This window comes from Hemiscyllium ocellatum, chromosome 37 (assembly GCF_020745735.1).
Source record: "Hemiscyllium ocellatum isolate sHemOce1 chromosome 37, sHemOce1.pat.X.cur, whole genome shotgun sequence".
Taxonomy (NCBI): Eukaryota; Metazoa; Chordata; class Chondrichthyes; order Orectolobiformes; family Hemiscylliidae; genus Hemiscyllium; species Hemiscyllium ocellatum.
The window spans coordinates 18795206-18812860 of NC_083437.1; the positions used below are offsets into that span (position 1 = coordinate 18795206).

A 17655-nucleotide genomic window follows, 5' to 3' on the forward strand; every position below is an offset into this window, starting at 1 on the left:
GTATTTCCTAAGGGTTTAGTGGCCTTTTGCGGGGTGGGAGTGGAGAAGGATACGAGGTGGTTAATAAATCAAGGTTCCTGTTCCTAACCAGTGACACTCTTCTGTGTAGTTGTTGGTTGAGAACAGAATTGAGCAGAGCTGCAGTGGATGCAATACCCTTCATGATTGAGCCAGTTGGTTAACGAATGTAAAAGATCAAACATGAAGAATAATGAGTCGAGGCAGCATAGCCCAGTTAGTAAAGATATTTTTAAGAGCAGTCAGGAGAAAATATTACAGGTTAAACTAAATTTATTGTATTACTGAAATAACTTATTGATGTGTCTTATTCAATTTTTAACGTATTACCCATAATAAAATTCTGCTTCAATCTATGCTATCTAGGAGCCAGGTAAAAGATCACAGCTTTGGCGCATGACTAGTAATGGAATGATATGCCATGAAGGTTCTTCTCCTCCTCATAACCCCAACAAACCCTCCTCCAGTAGGCAGTCAAATTCTGGACTGGTCCTAGACATCACAGGCTTGGGTGCTGTCACTGACTCCAGGTAAAATAGAATAAAGTAAATGGGCTCAGAAGATTTTCCAATTTAGTCATTTGTCAATATGTGTTACATTTTAGGAACTTAAATGGTAAAATTCTGATGAAAACAGTTCTAGGTTTTGTGAGCGACTATAAAGCTACCAGGAACAATAACTATCTTTGTCGTATAAGGGGCAAATTCATCATCTTCATGTTATTTTTTGTATTCTAATTGATATCCATCCTCCTTGTGTCATCAGTGAAACAAAAAAAAACTTGTGTACCAAAAAATTCCAGTGTTTATTTTGATTACTTTTGGGGATTGGAGTATTGAGGATAGACTTTCCTTAGGATGTTAAATAGTTGGTCGAGGTAGTGTCCACAGTGAGGGTGACTGTACCCAGTATGTGAAATCATGAGATTTTATGGAATAAATGACCCTGAGTTGGTGGTTGTGGAATATTTCATTGAATTTTCCTTGGTACAATTGGGTATTATAGTGTGCCTTTCAACACGAGAAATAACGTATGGTTCATCTTTGTTGCTTTCCCACAAAATGAATTTCCAATCTAAACCATGTCATATAATCATGGTTGTTCTCTTCTCCATCAAAAGTGATGAATTGCCAATCCTCCAGTTCCTCTCCCAAATGGCTGCAATGAAACTCAAAAGTATAATATTGTGGATACTGGGAGTCAGAAATAAATGTTGGAAGTGCTCCACAGGTCAGACAAGTTCTGGGGAAGGCAAAAACGAGTTTAATATTTCAGGTTGATGACTTTTCATCAGAATCAATTTTCACTTTAATGATTACAGTCCACCGATTTAGAGGATGGGAAGCATAGTAGGTTAATTTGAGCATGCTTGCATGTCTATGCTGCAAAGTTTGGTAGAATCACTAAATGTCAATTGGGAGCAGAGATTTAATTAATTTTTTTGCCCATTAGCTCTTGGATGTTGTTAAGCAAGTTGGTACATCTCCGATGTCACCCTGGCTTCAACACCAACTGGGTAGAATATCTGAGACTTCCCACTCTAATTTGTTTCTATATTAGGCAGTGTATTTATCGATTGGACCCACAAGGAAAGAAATTGCATGTTTTATATTCAGTTTCAAAACGTGTCTGGGAAATATTAATTTTTAAATATAATTATGTAATTTCCCCTCACTTTGTCTGTTGCAGATATGAGCCACTCACGCTGAAAAAACCAGAGCGACGTCGCAGCAATACACAAACATGGTATTTCCGTGATGGATGTCTGAGCTGCAGCATGCCAAACATGGTGGTACAGGTAACAACATTGAAAGCGGCAGCATAAACGTTGACAGAGTTTGATTTTAGCCACTGATACATCACCTTACAATCCATAGAATGAGGGAAATGAAGGAGGGGGAAGTAGGCACGCAGGACAATTTCACGTTGTTCTTTATTGCGACTGGCTTATTCAGTATGTTGGTACGGATACACTTCAGAAGCAGTCAACTTCAGTCAATTGATCCTTGCCTGTGTTGCTCTGAATTTATTACTCGAAATAGCTCTCACACATTGCTATTTTCAACAGCAAATCTGTACTACTGTATACTTCACCCTAAAGTTTCCTCAGAATGCTCAGGCTATTGAAGTTTAATGGATATATTTATAATGGTGTACTTTTCTGAATGTTGTAGGTGAGTAAATTTTATGAGTTGGGGGCTCCCAGCATTGCACCTCACCAGATGGAAGCTTGTGTAGGCGGTGACTTTGCAGTGCCCCTAACTAGGTTGAACATTTCACATTGCCAGGTTTGTGCTTCATGCAAATTTATTAGCCAGACATGTTTCATGCAAATTTGACCACCCCATTCTTGAAAGTTGAGCATTTGAGGAGAAACCAACCCAAGGACATTTTCACTCAGTGAGGAAGGGTATTGAGAGTCACAATTTGTTGCACTTCCTGAATTTGAAGCTGATTTAAGAGCAGATTGAATAAGGTATGGAAGGAGGTCAGGTGCCTAGCTTGTCAAAGCGAGAACAATACTTCATTCTGGGCACCTAAAAAGAGGAAGGAAAATATGAATAATATAACCATATTATTGAAGATGTGTAGTGTTCAGAGCTGAAAAATGTTTTGCTGGAAAAGCGCAGCAGGTCAGGCAGCATTCAAGGAGCAGGAGAGTCGACGTTTCGGGCATAAGCCCTTCTTCAGGAAGGAGGTTTTATGCCCGAAAAGTCGATTCTCCTGCTCCTTGGATGCTGCCTGACCTGCTGCGCTTTTCCAGCAACACATTTTTCAGCTCTGATCTCCAGCATCTGCAATCCTCACTTTCTCCTAGATGTATAGCATTCGTCAGTGTAAACTGATCTTTATCATTCTGCTGACAAAAAGTAAGTTTCATTTTTTTAAAAATGGTCACCTTTGATTTTCTGTTTCCTGTTTTGTAAACATAGGAATCCTTGCAGCTATTCTTTCTTTGTGGGTGGTATTCTTGATTCTGATCTCAATGTCACCAATATCCATTGACATATTTCTCATAAGATAAACAATATTTTTCTCCTCTTTACACTGATACTGCGGTCAATTGTTAATGCTCCCAACTTCTGCCTGGCAGGGGTAAGGTAAGAATCCAAATTGCTGCCTTCTGGTCTGTGTGGTTTGGCGCTACTGCCAGTTTTACTTGAAAATACACAGACTTGTATTTATATACTATCTTATCACACCACTCAGGAATACATCAAAGCATTCCACATACAATTAGTTACTTTGCAATGACATGTTATGTAGATGAGAAATGATGTGAAGAGAAGTTTTTGCAAGCTCACACCCCTGAAGATGTTTTTGACTGTCCCAGAGATAAAACAGAACATTGGACAGCACACAAGTTGACCCAAGTTCAAACCCAAAATTTGACTGGTATTGATTGTTGTCTGCCAAGAGAATTGTTCACTTTTATCCAAAGTTGTCCTGGGAACAAAAAATGCTCAAATAGAGATTCTCTATTTACATGCCTGAAACACACAGCATCATTCATCACTGATATCATTGGATTGAGTAAATATATCAATGAACTGTCTGTTTGATGAAGGATAATATACTTGGATTATTTTATGGGATTAGGAAGAAGTGATGAGTAAAAGGTCAGAGTTGGAAGGAATTAAACCTGTTGTAGGACAGGAAGAGTCAGAGACAGATGTCATGGCAATGGAGGGATGTGAACATAGGGATGAGTATTTCAGATCAGAGGCATTGATGAACCATTACAGCACAACTGAAACAGAGTTGTGATGATTGAATGGATCTTGGTGCAGGATAAGATACTTCAGGCAGCAAGTTTAGCAAGGAATGTTGCCCCATGCCAGAGATTGGAGCTGCAATTGGATGCTTGTTGCTAACCTGTGCTTACAATCATCCCTTATGTGTTGGTACGTTTGCCAAATGCAGAGTGGAAATATGTTGTGATATTTTTGCTCATTTGCTTTTAATGTGAGGGTAATAATTGTCAGTTAACTGTAACTATGCTCATTTATCTAGGCAGCAAAAGGCATTTCAGGCTTATATGATGGAGCAGAGGTAGTACTGGGTCCCAATTCTTCCTTTGGTCTAGAAGAACTTCCAGCTGAGCAACAGTTCATAAACCAGAAGATGAGACCTGGTTCAGGAACTCTGTCTTTACGTGTCATTCCTGATGGTCCGACAAGAGTGTTGCAGGTAATCTGCTAATCATGAGTGAGTGCAACTAAAATATATGATGTGTTATCAAACTTGCTTATCTTATGGTAGAAGTTAATTTTCTTGGCTAAATACTCTTTGTCCTTGCATCATGGCTCTGCTGCCAAAGACTAAAACATTTTCTAAACCGTTGACAATTTTATTTCTTAAAAAAAGCTTCCTCACCCTTCCTTCCATTCTTGCTGGATCCAACCTTCTCAAATCCAATGTCACTCATTTTAATCTCCTCAAAATACATAACTGGTATCAGAGCCTATTTATTTGAACATGCTCCTATTGCATTAAACTAATTTGTAATCATCTTAAGTTTATTCTTTCCCAACCCATGCCAGTGATTCTTCTACAGTGGCCCAGTGGTTAGCACTGCTGCCTCACAGCACCAGGGTCCCAGGTTCGATTCCAGCCTGGGGCATCAGTCTATGTGTAGTTTGCACGTTCTCCCCATGTTTGCGTGGGTTTCCTCTGGGTGCTCCGGTTTCTTCCCACATTCCAAAGATGTGCAGGTCAGACGAATTGGCCATGCTAAATTGTCCATAGTGTTAGGTGCATTAGTCAGAGGGAAATGGATATGGGTGGGTTACTCTTCGGAGGGTTGGTATGGACTTGTTGGGCTGAAGGGCCTGTTTTCCACAATGTACAATACACATTGTAGGGAATCTAAACTTCCAACTTTTGACAATCTTGGGTTGTCTGACATCAATTGTCTTTTCATCATTATTATGCTATCCCAGTTGTTCTCCACCCATTCCTAAAAATGCCTTTTCCTTGTACAGTGGTCCAGTCAGTTTCCATTTGTCACTAATTTTCCCTTCACTTGAAAAAAACTATTCCTTGCACTACACTTCCTCAGATAAAATATATCACACTTGAAACACGATATAATATTACAATTGGGTTTATCCTTTGTCAAAAATAAGTCTGTTTATTCCGTTGCTATTTATGCCTGATCAACAGTTGGCTCTGCTACGTTGACAACTTTCAGCACTACTTCCAATTTCAATTTTCACCCATCTCTCACTTCTATATGGTTCCTCCAAACCTCTTACCAACATGGTTCATCCATAACCCTTCCCTTTCCTTCCTGCATTTCTTCCCATTCACTTGACAATGAACATTCCACAGACATCTATTTCTGAATCCCACAAATATTTAGATATATTTCAACTTGCAATGGTTTCTGTAAAGACACCATTCTTTTCTCCCTGCTTCATTACCTTTGTTGTGTTTGGTCTAATGACTGCATTTTCCTCACCAGAGTTTCTAAATTATTCTACTTCGTTCTCAGTCAAGTCTCTACATTAGTGATTAAAAGGGTTCTAGGTGACATTAGCCCCACACCTATCTTTTATTATTTTATGAGCTATGTGCATCACTGACAAAGCCAGCATTCCTAATTTCTCTTGAACTGAGTGGTCTGCCAGGCCATTTCATAGATAGGTTAAGATTCAACCACTTTACTGTAGGTCTGGAATCAAATGTAGGGCAGACTGGGTAAAGATTATTAAGTTCCTCTCTAAAGGGCATTAGTGAACCAGTTTACAACAATTGATGATAAATTTATGGTCACCGTTACTGAAACCGACTTTACATTGCAGATTTATTAATTAGTTGCCTGATTATCTGCCTGATTTCCTCTACCTGTGATCAGATCCCTCTTCTCATGGCAGGAAAATTACTTCTGTTTGGTTGTTTCATGCCTGCCCTACAGCCTGAACATTCAGATTATTTTGTCACTCTGCCTTCACAATTCCAATGCCTTACAATGCTTCCTTTCCTCCAATGTTTCCAGATTACCTTTGTTTGTGCTTCCTGCATCCCCTCTTTTAACTTGCCTTTCTCAGCATTGTCACAGGTCAGGCAGCATCCAAGGAGCAGGAGAGTCGATGTTTCGGGCATCAGCCCTTCTTCGGCTCATGCCCGAAAGGTCGACTCTCCTGCTCCTTGGATGCTGCCTGACCTGCTGCGCTTTTCCAGCAACACATTTTCAGCTCTGATCACCAGCATCTGCAGTCCTCACTTTCTCCTCAGCATTGTCACATGCAACAACAGCTGTAGTACTTACTCATTCAGCTTCCCCAACTCTAAAGATCATGTTTCCGTTCATACCTTCAGTGTGAGATGCACAGTATTTCCTCCCAGTATATTGCTGTGTATTATTAATATAGTTCTTGTCATTCATTTTACGTTAATGCGCCCAAACACAGCTTAGCTGACCACTCTACTCTCAAGTTTTGGTTCTGCCCACAAGTGACCTTGACATACTTTGGCATTTTAGGCACTCTTTCTTATTCCAAATTCAGGAATAGTAGGGCATCTGTTCCTGGCCACCAACTTGGGTAACTTCAGATCTGGAAATCATCTCTATTTAGTTTACAGTGCAGGCTTTAATTTGCACGGACAAGCTTGTGCATTGCATTGAGTTTTGATACAGACTTTTTATCTGAATGTAGTTTTCACCAAAGATGTCTGCTTTTCTTTTCATAAGTGATGAACCAGTTTGTGCTTTCAGCGCTTTATTTTTCATTTCTGAGCTCCTACGTTATAGGGTTCATCCTGTTCACTTTTTGATGTCCCTCTTTTTCTTTGCATGGTCCTCTCTTGTTTTTATCACCTTTGCTTTTGCCTGTTATTTGAATGTCTTTCCATTGCTTCATTCCGTTGAATTTTACTATCTATCAATTTTCTATGAAGTGGGCTGCAATTGATTTTCACTCTTTATTTGGCAGGTCAGTCATTTCTTTCTATCTTCCCCCTTTTGTCCATGACTGTACAGATAGGCTTCTCAATGCTTTAGTTCTGAATTGCCCTTGATGATAAATATAACAGCATTTTCTGCATAAGATTGTGAGCAGTTTGTGAATTTCCCAGGTGTCTGTTATGGAAAATCTGTTCTCATTATGTTTGTAATTAATTGAAATTACCTAGATATCATTGGATCAGATTTGTTTTGACCCAGTCAGTGATTTTTCTGATTTGGTTTTTTTGACAAAATTGGACTTGTTACAGATCACTGACCAACAGCATCGCAGAACAAATCGCTCCCTCACAGGAAGTGAGGACTGTCCAGTAGAAGTCGGTGAAATTCGCAAGTTAAAGAACTTGGAAGCTGATCGAGAATTAGAGGTGTGTGAGGGTTTCATTCCGATTTTTGCTTTTAGTCTGTCATGACCTTATGTTAATTTTCTGTTCATCAAATGTTTTCAAAACTCCTAGCTGTTAGGCAAACATAAACTTGATGATCTCGTAAACAAAATCTGAATTTAATGGTAAAGTAACTTTAAATATGATGAACTATTAATCAAGTGCAATTCAGCGAACAATGATACTCACTCCAACCTAGCCATTTATAAGAAAGAGTCATCCTTGATACAAGAGATTGCCAATTGTAGATCTGTACCGTATGAATGTATGGTACTTAATGATAACTGAAAATATATGTCCTTTCTCATTGGGATGTGAAGCAACAAGACTGAGCTCGTAAAAATGAATTTTAACGCATCGAAGTTTAGTAATTTTCAATGATGAGCTGTTTTGTACTTAAATGGACTATGTCAAGAAGAATACATACAAGAAAACTCTCTTTTCTATACCAAGATTGTGGAAAATGATCAGGAAAATACTACTTCGAGATCAGTTAGAATGAGGTCTATTTTACTGCAGGATGAACATAAGATAGAATTTTTTTTTTAAAGAAAAAGTAGATAAAAATCTGAAGCAAAGATAAAGGGCTATGGATCCTGCGTAAGTCACTGGGAATAGTTTTGAATCGCTCTAAGCTAAAGTGGATACAAGTATGTTTTGACTGAACAGCCTTCCACATCTATGAAATGGTTTTAGGTTCACTTTACAATGCTTCATGGTTCACAGAGCACTCTTTGACAGTATTCATGCATCCTCTGATGTATTCCAGGATAGATTTAGTTTAGCACAACTTCTGTAAAGTAATTTGGATTTATGGGAGCTCAGCTGTGGATTAACTGGCACTAGTGTTTCCTAACACATTACTTCGAGAAAAAGAGTTGACGACATTTCTGATCTATATCACATATATCTGTGTGGGCCAATTTCCTTGTGCTGTTCCTCTCCACAGATTGATAAATGAACCATGCAAAAACCTCTGTGCCTCTGTGAATAAATTGTGCAATATCCGATATGAACTATCCAAATTTTATTCCTAGTCTTTGGTTTAATAGTCTGCAACTATACAGTAGTCACTATTGGGTAAAGATGTAATCAGGTTGATTTTCTGGACCCCTGACATTCATTGAGAAGGGTCACATGTAGGTGAGATATTAAAAGATTGTCAGTCTGATACGATGCCTTAGGAAAATAAATAATCCTGACATTACTGCAGGAGTTCCTCGGGGTTGTGTTCAATACTCACCACCTTCAGTTGCTTGATCAATGATTTTCTCTCCGTCATAAACTCCGAGGTGGGCAGCCACTGATGATTGCGCAATGTTGAGCACTATTCACAACTCCACTTTCCTGGATGAGTGAAGCTCCAAGAACACTCGAGAAGGACAAGGGGCAGCAGATACATTGGAATGCCACTGCCTGCCCACCAGACATTCACCATCTTGACTTGGAAATATATCACCATTCCTTCAGTGTTGTTGGGTCAAAATCCTAGACCTACCTTCCTATTGTCACCGTGGGTGGCCCTATACCATATGGACTGCAACTGATCAAGAATGCACCTCACAACTGCCTTCCTTAAGGGCAGTTAAGAATAGGCAAATGCTGGTCTTGCTGTGATCCCACGTACCATTAATGAATAAAAGTAAATAATTTTAATTGATTCAACCATGGAAAATAATTGTCTTCAGTAACAATATTGTGGAATTAAATATAGTCCCCATTTTAAATGGTATCTTTCGCCATGCTTTAACTTTGCAGGTTTTAGTGAAGCTGGATGGAGGAATTGGTTTGTCGCTGGTTAACAAAGCCCCTGAAGAGTTGGTGTTTACCACATTAACAGGGATAGATGTTCATTACACACAGACTGCCACTAATCAGTTGCTGGAAGTCAGTATTCAGGATGTACAGGTAATAAGCACCTCTTAGCAATGCACAAGACAGCATGGGACTTCAAGGTACAGGTCCAAGCCGAGGGAGGGGAGTAACAAATTACTCAGGTGACTGGTTGAGTGAGAAACATCAAAATGGACAGCTGGTGGTGAAACAATGAGCAGATTTGTTGTATCTGTATGCAGTTGTGAATTTCCAATGGTTCAGTAAAGCAGAGAAACTTTGAAGTCTGCAGTCAAGCATAGGGCAGTGGGATTAGTTTTGGATTGCAGTAGCAAAGAGCCACAAGAGGTGCTCTCTGTCCTGTAAATTGTTATAGCTGTATTAAATTATTTCTGACAGCATTATGATCAAACAGACTGCCAAGATTTGCTATCTAAATTCAACTTGGTGTTATTGGCATACAAGGGAACGGTATGCAGCAAGATTACAAATCCCTATAATTTATTTTCTACCCTTCATAGGCTCACACTTCGTCTTGCTCTTGGGAAGTGGTTCTAATAGAACAAATCTTCACTGAAAAGTATCTGGAGGGGCTTTTGGCAATTTTAATGGCCCTTAAAACAATCAATATTTGTTGCCTCTCCCTGACTGTCCTTGAACTGAATGGCTTGTTAGACCATATCATTGGGCAGTTAGTCAAACCATATTGTTAAACATCTGGACCCACGATTGGGTCAGACTATGAAAATGTAGCTGCTTTCTTGGACTGACAGACATTCGTGAACAAGATGGGTTTTTATGATGATTGACTATAGTTTAACGACCACCAGTCTAGTTTTCAATTCCAGATTTTATCAATTGTATTTAAGCATTTATTTGGAAATTTGTCTTTTCACATAAGGAAAATGAACAAAATTTTTGTTTTATTATCAAATATTAAATGTTACTAAGACTGTTGTTTCTGTATTTCACAAGATTGATAATCAGCTACTGGGGACAATGCAGCCTGTGATGCTCTCTCTGACCCCCAACAGTCTTGAAAGTGAAACAGATAGTGTTGAAACAGGTCCTGCTGTTCAGATCAATGCAATGAAGATCCCCAGCAAGAGCGCACTGACTGAACTCTTCAAGGTGAATGCCTAGTAATGCAGCTGTTTTAAAGTATTTTGAATATGAAATATTCTATATTATATGGTGAAATGTACAATGACAGCACAGAAACAAGCCACGTGATCCAACTTGTCGATGCTTCACCCTGCCCCTTTTCATCTAACTCTATCACCACCTTTAATCCTGAGTTTACACAGACACTTAATACAAATGAGATCTGATTCAAACATTTATTCTGGAGGTTAACATTCAGTTTCTATAGTTTCATTGTACAAGCTCCACTGTTTTTTCTCCAATGCTAAGCTATTTTGAATATTCAGTAGCTTCCAGTAAAGCAGAACAGCCTCCAGGTCCCAATTGTTTCATTTGCAGAGGTACGACAGAGTGTAAAACTCAGCCATCTGGACTCAAAGGCCTCAGGTTTGATCCTGAGGCTCAGTGAGCTGATCTTAGTTGGGACACCGATTGTGAACCTGAAGTTGGCCTGAGCATGTTCAGTCAAGGAACACTTAGCCAGAGTTTCTGCACCTGCCCAGAATCCAGTGGACCTGCAAGAAAATGAGCATGAATAGGACTAGATTGGGCTATAATGCAGTACATTACTGATGAAGGGCTTATGCCGGAAATGTTGATTCTCTTGCTCTTCGGATGCTGCCTGACCTGCTGTGCTTTTCCAACACCGCACTTTTCTCGACTCTGAACTCCAGCATCTGCAGTCCTCACTTTCTCCTGTCGTGCAGTACACTTGATGAACAACCTGTCACCATGCCACACTGCGCATGACACATACTGGAGGCCTCCCACCACTTTGAGAAGTGAATAGTCTTTTCAGAACCCAATTTTGTCCATTTCTTGTGGCCACCAGGTGGCGAACATGGGCTGCAAGATTTGCCTAAAGGTTACCAGCGGAGGCGGGAATAGGGATTTGAGAGATAACCAGGACAGCCATGATCATCTTGAATGGTGGAGAAGGTTTAGGAGGCCAAATGGCCTATTCCTGCTCATAATTTATATGTTCATAAAGCGTTCATACACCTGGAATCTGAAGTGCCCATCCCTCCCACATCTTGCACGTCTGCTGAACTATCCACGATCTAGTTAGTCAACCATTGATACAGAAAATGTTGCTTAACCCTCAAGATAGGGGTCAACACAACAATATCTGCAATTCCTGGAAACACCTAGCATTGGTGAAGATAGCTATTCAAATTCATTTAAATTTCTTAATCACAAATCTCCGATTTCCTTGGTGTTGCCACTTTCTTTAATATTAATTTGTGCAAAGGTGTTATTACATACCTCTATAGCAGGTAGGAGTTGAACCTGGACCTCTGTCTCAGAGGTAGGACACTACCCCAAGAGCCTTGAATCCCAGTGGGATTTGTTTTGAATTTTCTAATCTATCCCTTCAGAGATGCTATGACACACATCAAGAACAGGTGGGACTTGAACCCAGGCCTCCTGCCTCACAGGTAGGGACATTGCCACTGTGCTACAAGAGCCCTTAGAACATTAGCCTAGCATTCTGAATAGTTAGTCCAGTGACATTATCACTATGCCACTATCTCCCCATGCTTATGATGTAATTTTTATTTCAGCTGTTTCTCTAATCCACCTGTTAAAAGATGCTTTGCACACTTCTGGAGCAGGTGGGACTTGTATCTGGGCTTCCTGGTGCAGAGGTGAGGACGTTACCGATGAAATTCTGCACTTTGTTTAAGTGCAGGTGGCAGTCCATTCCAGGGCTGTACATACTTTCTAATCAACCTGTTCAGAGAAGTTATTGCACCCATACAATCAAAACTATCAAAAAATAATTAAGGCCTTTCACTGGCAGATGTTGATTTTACAGGTAATGTCCATGCTAGATTCATTTGGGTAATAATAACGATGGTAAACAAAGAGCTTTAAACTTAATTAGAGCAATTATTTTAATACCATTTCCTATCTCTCCAGTATTCTTCCTTTCTTAAACAAAATGCTTCCCGTTGACAATGCAGATGCCCTGATATTTCACCCAAAAGTGGCCAAGCTTACTTTTTGTCTTGGCTTACATATTATCAGCAAGCAATTTGACTTGAAGGGTATCACAGCTGAGCCCAGTCCTACTTTCACTGTACATTGGCATACCAGCATTTTTAGTGGGGTTACTGAATTGGAATTAAGCATGAACCTTGGCTGACTCCCCTTCCCCCCCCAACCCCTTGGGCTGCAGTAATGAGGCCAATTACACTTCAGCTGCTGCCTTGGCTGAAGTCAACTAACTCAGCACAAGCTGGAAATCGAATGTAGCAGTTCAACTCACCAGGAATCAAACTTCTAACTGCAGACGTTGGAACCTGTTACCACTTCTGATTGTGCTATATCCCATGACTTTAGCTTTGCTTGTGTTACAAGAACTCTGTCCAACCCCCCACACATCACAACTGTGTGAAATCTGACAGGGTTGTAGTTTGTACTGTTTATTGATGCGTCCACAGAGTAAATGCAAGCAAGCATGGTATATTTGAGTATTTCAAGTAATTGCAGGGATTCCTGCACCACTCACCTCGGGTGCAGTGTCTGGCCTTTTAGATTAGACCACCTGAAATTATGGCCTAATTCTGGATGCATGGACATTTTATACAGTGTTGGAGTGCATCATTTTCTTTTGTCTTAATCTGCTTAGATAATATATCTCAATGCATAAAATTGTGCACCCACATACTCTGTTACCTTTGTTAAGTTCCCACTTGGCCTGTTAGGCCACAGGGAGTTACATCAAATTCAGAGCAGGTTCTTCCTCGTGTTGAGAGCCAGAAAATCAGTGGGTCTGGCACTATTGGGTAACTAATTGCACAGACTTTGGGATTTAAGAACAGATTGCCTTCTCCTGAAGATAGGAGAAAGTGAGGTCTGCAGATGCTGGAGCTCAGAGTCGAGAGGGTGGTGCTGGAAAAGTACAGCAGGTCAGATCAGAAGCAGGAGAACCAACAATTCGGGCATAAGCTCTTCAGCGGGAATAAGGCTTGTGGGTTAGGGCTGAGAGATAAATGGGAGGAGGCCATGGTTGGAAGGAAAGTAGCTGGGAAGGCAATAGGTGGATGAAGGTGAGGGAGAAAGTGATAAGTCAGAGGGGGGAGTGGTGGTCGTGACAGAAGGGCAGTGCGGAGTTGAAGTTTGGGGATTTGGATTATGCAGGGGAAGGGGAAATGAGGAAGCTGTTAAAATCCACATTCAACCCATATGGTTGCAGTATTCCAGTGCGGTATATGAAGTATTCCTCCTCCAGGTGTCGGATGGTAACAGTTTGGCAGTGGAGGAGGCCCAGATCCTGCATGTCCTTGATGGAGTGAGAGAGGGAGTTGAAGGGTTCAGCCATAGGGCGATGGAGTTGGTGGGTATGGATGTCCCAGGGATGTTCTCTGAAATGATCTGCAAGAAGGCATCCTGTCATCCTAATGTAGAGGAGATCACACTGGGTGCAACAGGTGCAGTAGATGACCCCATTGGTAGAGGTAAATTTCTGATGGATGTGGAAGGATCCCTTGGGTTGTTGGACGCAGGTGAGGGGAGTGATGTGCACTTCCTGCGGTGGCAGGGAAAGGTTCCAGGAGTGCAGTATGGACTGGTGGGGGGCATAGACCTGACGAGGGCGTTGCAGTGGGAATGGTCTTTTCGGGACACTGATATGGCTGGGAGGGAAATATATCTTTGGTGGTGGGGTCTGTTTGGATGTGGCAGAAATAGCGTAGGATGATGCATTGTATACGGAGGTTAGTAGGGTGGAAGGTGAGGACGATGGGGGTTCTGTCCTTGTTGCGTTGGGAGGGATGAAGTGGTGCATGAAATGGAGGAGATGCAGTAGAGGCCGCCATCAACTACATGGGAAGGGATGTTGCGATCGTGGATGGAGGCGGCCATCTGAGACTTTCTGAGATGGAATTGGTCATCCTGGGAACAAATTGGCGGAGGTGGAGGAATTGGGAACAAGGGTTGGCGTTTTTACATGAGGTAGAGTGGAAGGAGGTGTAGTTTAGGTAGCTGTGGGAGTCAATGGGCTTGTAGTATATGTCTGTGGTTAGACAGTCACCAGAGACGGTGATGGAGAGGTCAAGAAAGGGGAGGGTTGTTTCCGAAATGGTCAAGGTGAATTTGAGGTCGGGGTGGAAGGTGTTGGTAAAGTTGATGAACTGTTCAACCTCGCCATGGGAGCACGAGGCAGCGCCGGTACAGTCATCGATGTAGCGGAGGAACAGGTTGGGGGTGGTGTCAATGTAACTGCAGAAGATGGACTGTTTCACATATCCGAAAAACAGGCAGGCATAGCTGGTGCCCATAGCTACTCCTTTGATTTGGAGGAAGTGAGAGGATTGGAAGTACAAATTGTTGAGGGTGAGGACCAGTTCAGCCAGGCGGATGAGGGTGTCGGTGGAAGGGTACCGGTTTGGACGGCATGAGAGGAAGAAATGGGGGGCTTGGAGACCTTCGTCTTGACAGATCAATGTTTACAGGGACTGGATGTTCATGGTGAAGATGAGGCATTGGTGCCGGGGAAACAAAAGTCTTGGAGGTGGTGAAGGCGTGGGTGATATCACGAACGTAGGTGGGGAGTTCCTGGACTAAGGGGGACAGAACGGTGTTGAGGTAGGTAGAGATGAGTTCAGTGAGTCAGGCGCAGGCTGAGACAATGGGTCGACCGGGGCAGTCAGGTTTGTGAATCTTGGGAAGGAGGTAGAATCGGGTAGTGCGGGCTTCACAGACAGAGAGGTCCCAGAGGTGATGAGGTTGTGGCTGGTCTGGGAGATGATGGTTTGGTGAAGGGCGGTGAGGTAGTGGTCAAGGGGGCAGTAGGAGGAGGTGTCTGCGAGTTGGCATTTGGCTTCAGTAGTGTAGAAGATGGTGCGCCATACTACTACTGCCCTCCCCTCCCCCTTGTCTGCGGGTTTGATGGTGAGGTTGGGGTTGGAGCAGAGAGAGTGAAGGGCTGTGTGTTGTGAGGCTGTGAGGTTAGAGTGGGCGAGGCGGTCGATGTCACGGCGACAGTTTGAAATGAAGAGGTCAAGGGCGGGTAGCAGGCCAGGTGGATGGGGTGTGTTGGAGGTGGGAGAAGAGGTCCTTGGTGGGTGGGCAGGTGTCTTGGTTGAAAAGGTGGGCTCGGAGGCACAGGTGGTGGAAGAAACGTTCAAGGTCACAGCGTGTGTCGAACTCATTACTCTGGGACCGTAGAGACATAAAGGTTCAGCCCTGTGGCTGAACACTTCACCTCCCCCTCCCACTCTGTCAAGGGCATACAGGTGCTGGGCCGCCTTCACTGCCAAACCGTTACCACCGGATGCCTGGAGGAGGAACGCATCATGTTCTGCCTTGGGACCTGCAACCACATGGGATAAATGTGGATTTCAACAGCTTCCTCATTTCCCCTCTCCCCACATTATCCCAGTCCCAAGCCTCCAACTCAGCACCGCCCTCCAGACCTGTCCATCATTCCCCCCTCTGACTTATCACCTTCTCCCTCACCTTCATCATCTATTGTTTTCTCAGCTACCTTCAACCCCCAACCTCATTCCCCTCCTATTTATCTCTCAGCCCCGACCTACAAGCCTCATTCCTGATGAAGGGCTTATGTCGATTCTCCTGCTCCTCGAATGCTGCCTGAGCTGCTGTGCTTTTCCAGTACTGCACTCTCTTCTGATGATGATGTGTTTGTTTTGGGGAAAGATATAGGTAAAAATAAACATGAAACAGAATGCAGAAAATATTTGAAAATGAAAATGTTGAAATCCAAGTGGTTATCATTAATTTGTATTAGATTTGGAGGTTGGTTGCCAAAGTATTAATTTATAAGGTTTATTAAATTGACTCATTTAACGGGATTGGCTATATTTCTGTCTCTGCAGCATCTTATGATCACGGTGCGGAAACTAACAGTCCAGATTGAAGAGAAGCTCTTGCTGAAACTGCTACACTTTTTTGGCTTAGGGCAGTTGGATCAAGGTACAAAATATATCACAAGTTACTGATCTTAGTCTTTTGCTCAGTAAAGAAACTACTATTAATTACCCGATCACATGTTAGTGTTGGATTCTGCAGGCTGCACAAAGGTTGGCTGTTACACAATGTTGATGTACTGATGTGTTGTTAGAAGTTGGAATGACTCCATTTGTACTGTTTACCAAAATTGAGTTCTCCATTTTACTTGGTCTGTCTTTTGAGCAGTCCAGGAGGGGTGATGGAATGGTGCAGGCTGATCTTTTCTGTTTTGAGTTTTACAAAAACGTAGACTTGATGACCACTGCCCTCTGTGTTCATAGGATACTGGTCTGGAGAAATGTTAAATATTCCTTTAAAACTTTTGCCACAAGCAACAGTGGATGCCCCGAAATTTTCTACCTGAGCTACCTAAGCTGCACATCAGTAGGTTTTGTCCTCTCACATTTGGGTCACATGTAGCCAGAGTTTTGATTTCCATTACACAAGAACAAATTACTGATATTGGACTGTAATGTGGTGGCAGTGGTTCAAATAACGTAGGTGATGCATATAAAAGCAGATAACCATATGGAAGTGTATTAACTTCATCTGCAATGAATTATTCTAAGTAAGCCTAAGAACAACACTAGATTTGTTGCTCAGCCATTGTCATTCATCTTTTCTCAACTAAAATAAAAATGTTAATTATATAATGCATTTCAGGACCACTATATGTCCATAAGACCATTACAGTGAATGCAGTACTTTTGAAGTATAATCACTGTTATAGGCTATGAAATATAGCAGCCCATTTGCACGCTAATAGTTTCATGTTGAATGACTGATACATGTTAACCAGGACACCTGCCCTTAAAGATCAACAAGGTCAAAGTTTGTGAGAAGATTTGTAGCTCGGGTGCTCATTGTTGTGGTTCTGTTCGCTGAGCTGGGAATTTGTGTTGCAGACGTTTCGTCCCCTGTCTAGGTGACATCCTCAGTGCTTGGGAGCCTCCTGTGAAGCGCTTCTGTGATCTTTCCTCCGGCATTTATAGTGGTTTGAATCTGTCGCTTCCGGTTGTCAGTTCCAGCTGTCCGTTGCAGTGACCGGTATATTGGGTCCAGGTCGATGTGCTTATTGATTGAATCTGTGGATGAGTGCCATGCCTCTAGGAATTCCCTGGTTGTTCTCTGTTTGGCCAGTCCTATAATAGTACTGTTGTCCCAGTTGAATTCATGTTGCTTGTCATCTGCGTGTGTGGCTACTAAGGATAGCTGATCTTGTTGTTTCGTGGCTAGTTGGTGTTCATGGATGTGGATCGTTAGCTGTCTTCCTGTTTGTCCTATGTAGTGTTTTGTGCAGTCCTTGCATGGGATTTTGTACACTACATT

At 41.9% G+C, this 17655-nt stretch overlaps 1 protein-coding gene across 4 annotated transcripts in view; it reads left to right on the forward strand.

The window, feature by feature from the left end:
- vps13d (vacuolar protein sorting 13 homolog D) overlaps positions 1-17655 on the forward strand; it is a 296748-nt gene that overhangs the window by 184531 nt on the left and 94562 nt on the right. For all 4 annotated transcript variants that reach the window (XM_060852296.1, XM_060852292.1, XM_060852293.1 and 1 more), the window contains 7 exons: positions 385-548; positions 1708-1816; positions 4033-4209; positions 7237-7353; positions 9130-9279; positions 10180-10335; positions 16194-16290. In XM_060852296.1, coding sequence (XP_060708279.1) covers positions 385-548; positions 1708-1816; positions 4033-4209; positions 7237-7353; positions 9130-9279; positions 10180-10335; positions 16194-16290 — 970 coding nt within the window. The remainder of the gene's footprint in view (positions 1-384; positions 549-1707; positions 1817-4032; positions 4210-7236; positions 7354-9129; positions 9280-10179; positions 10336-16193; positions 16291-17655) is intronic.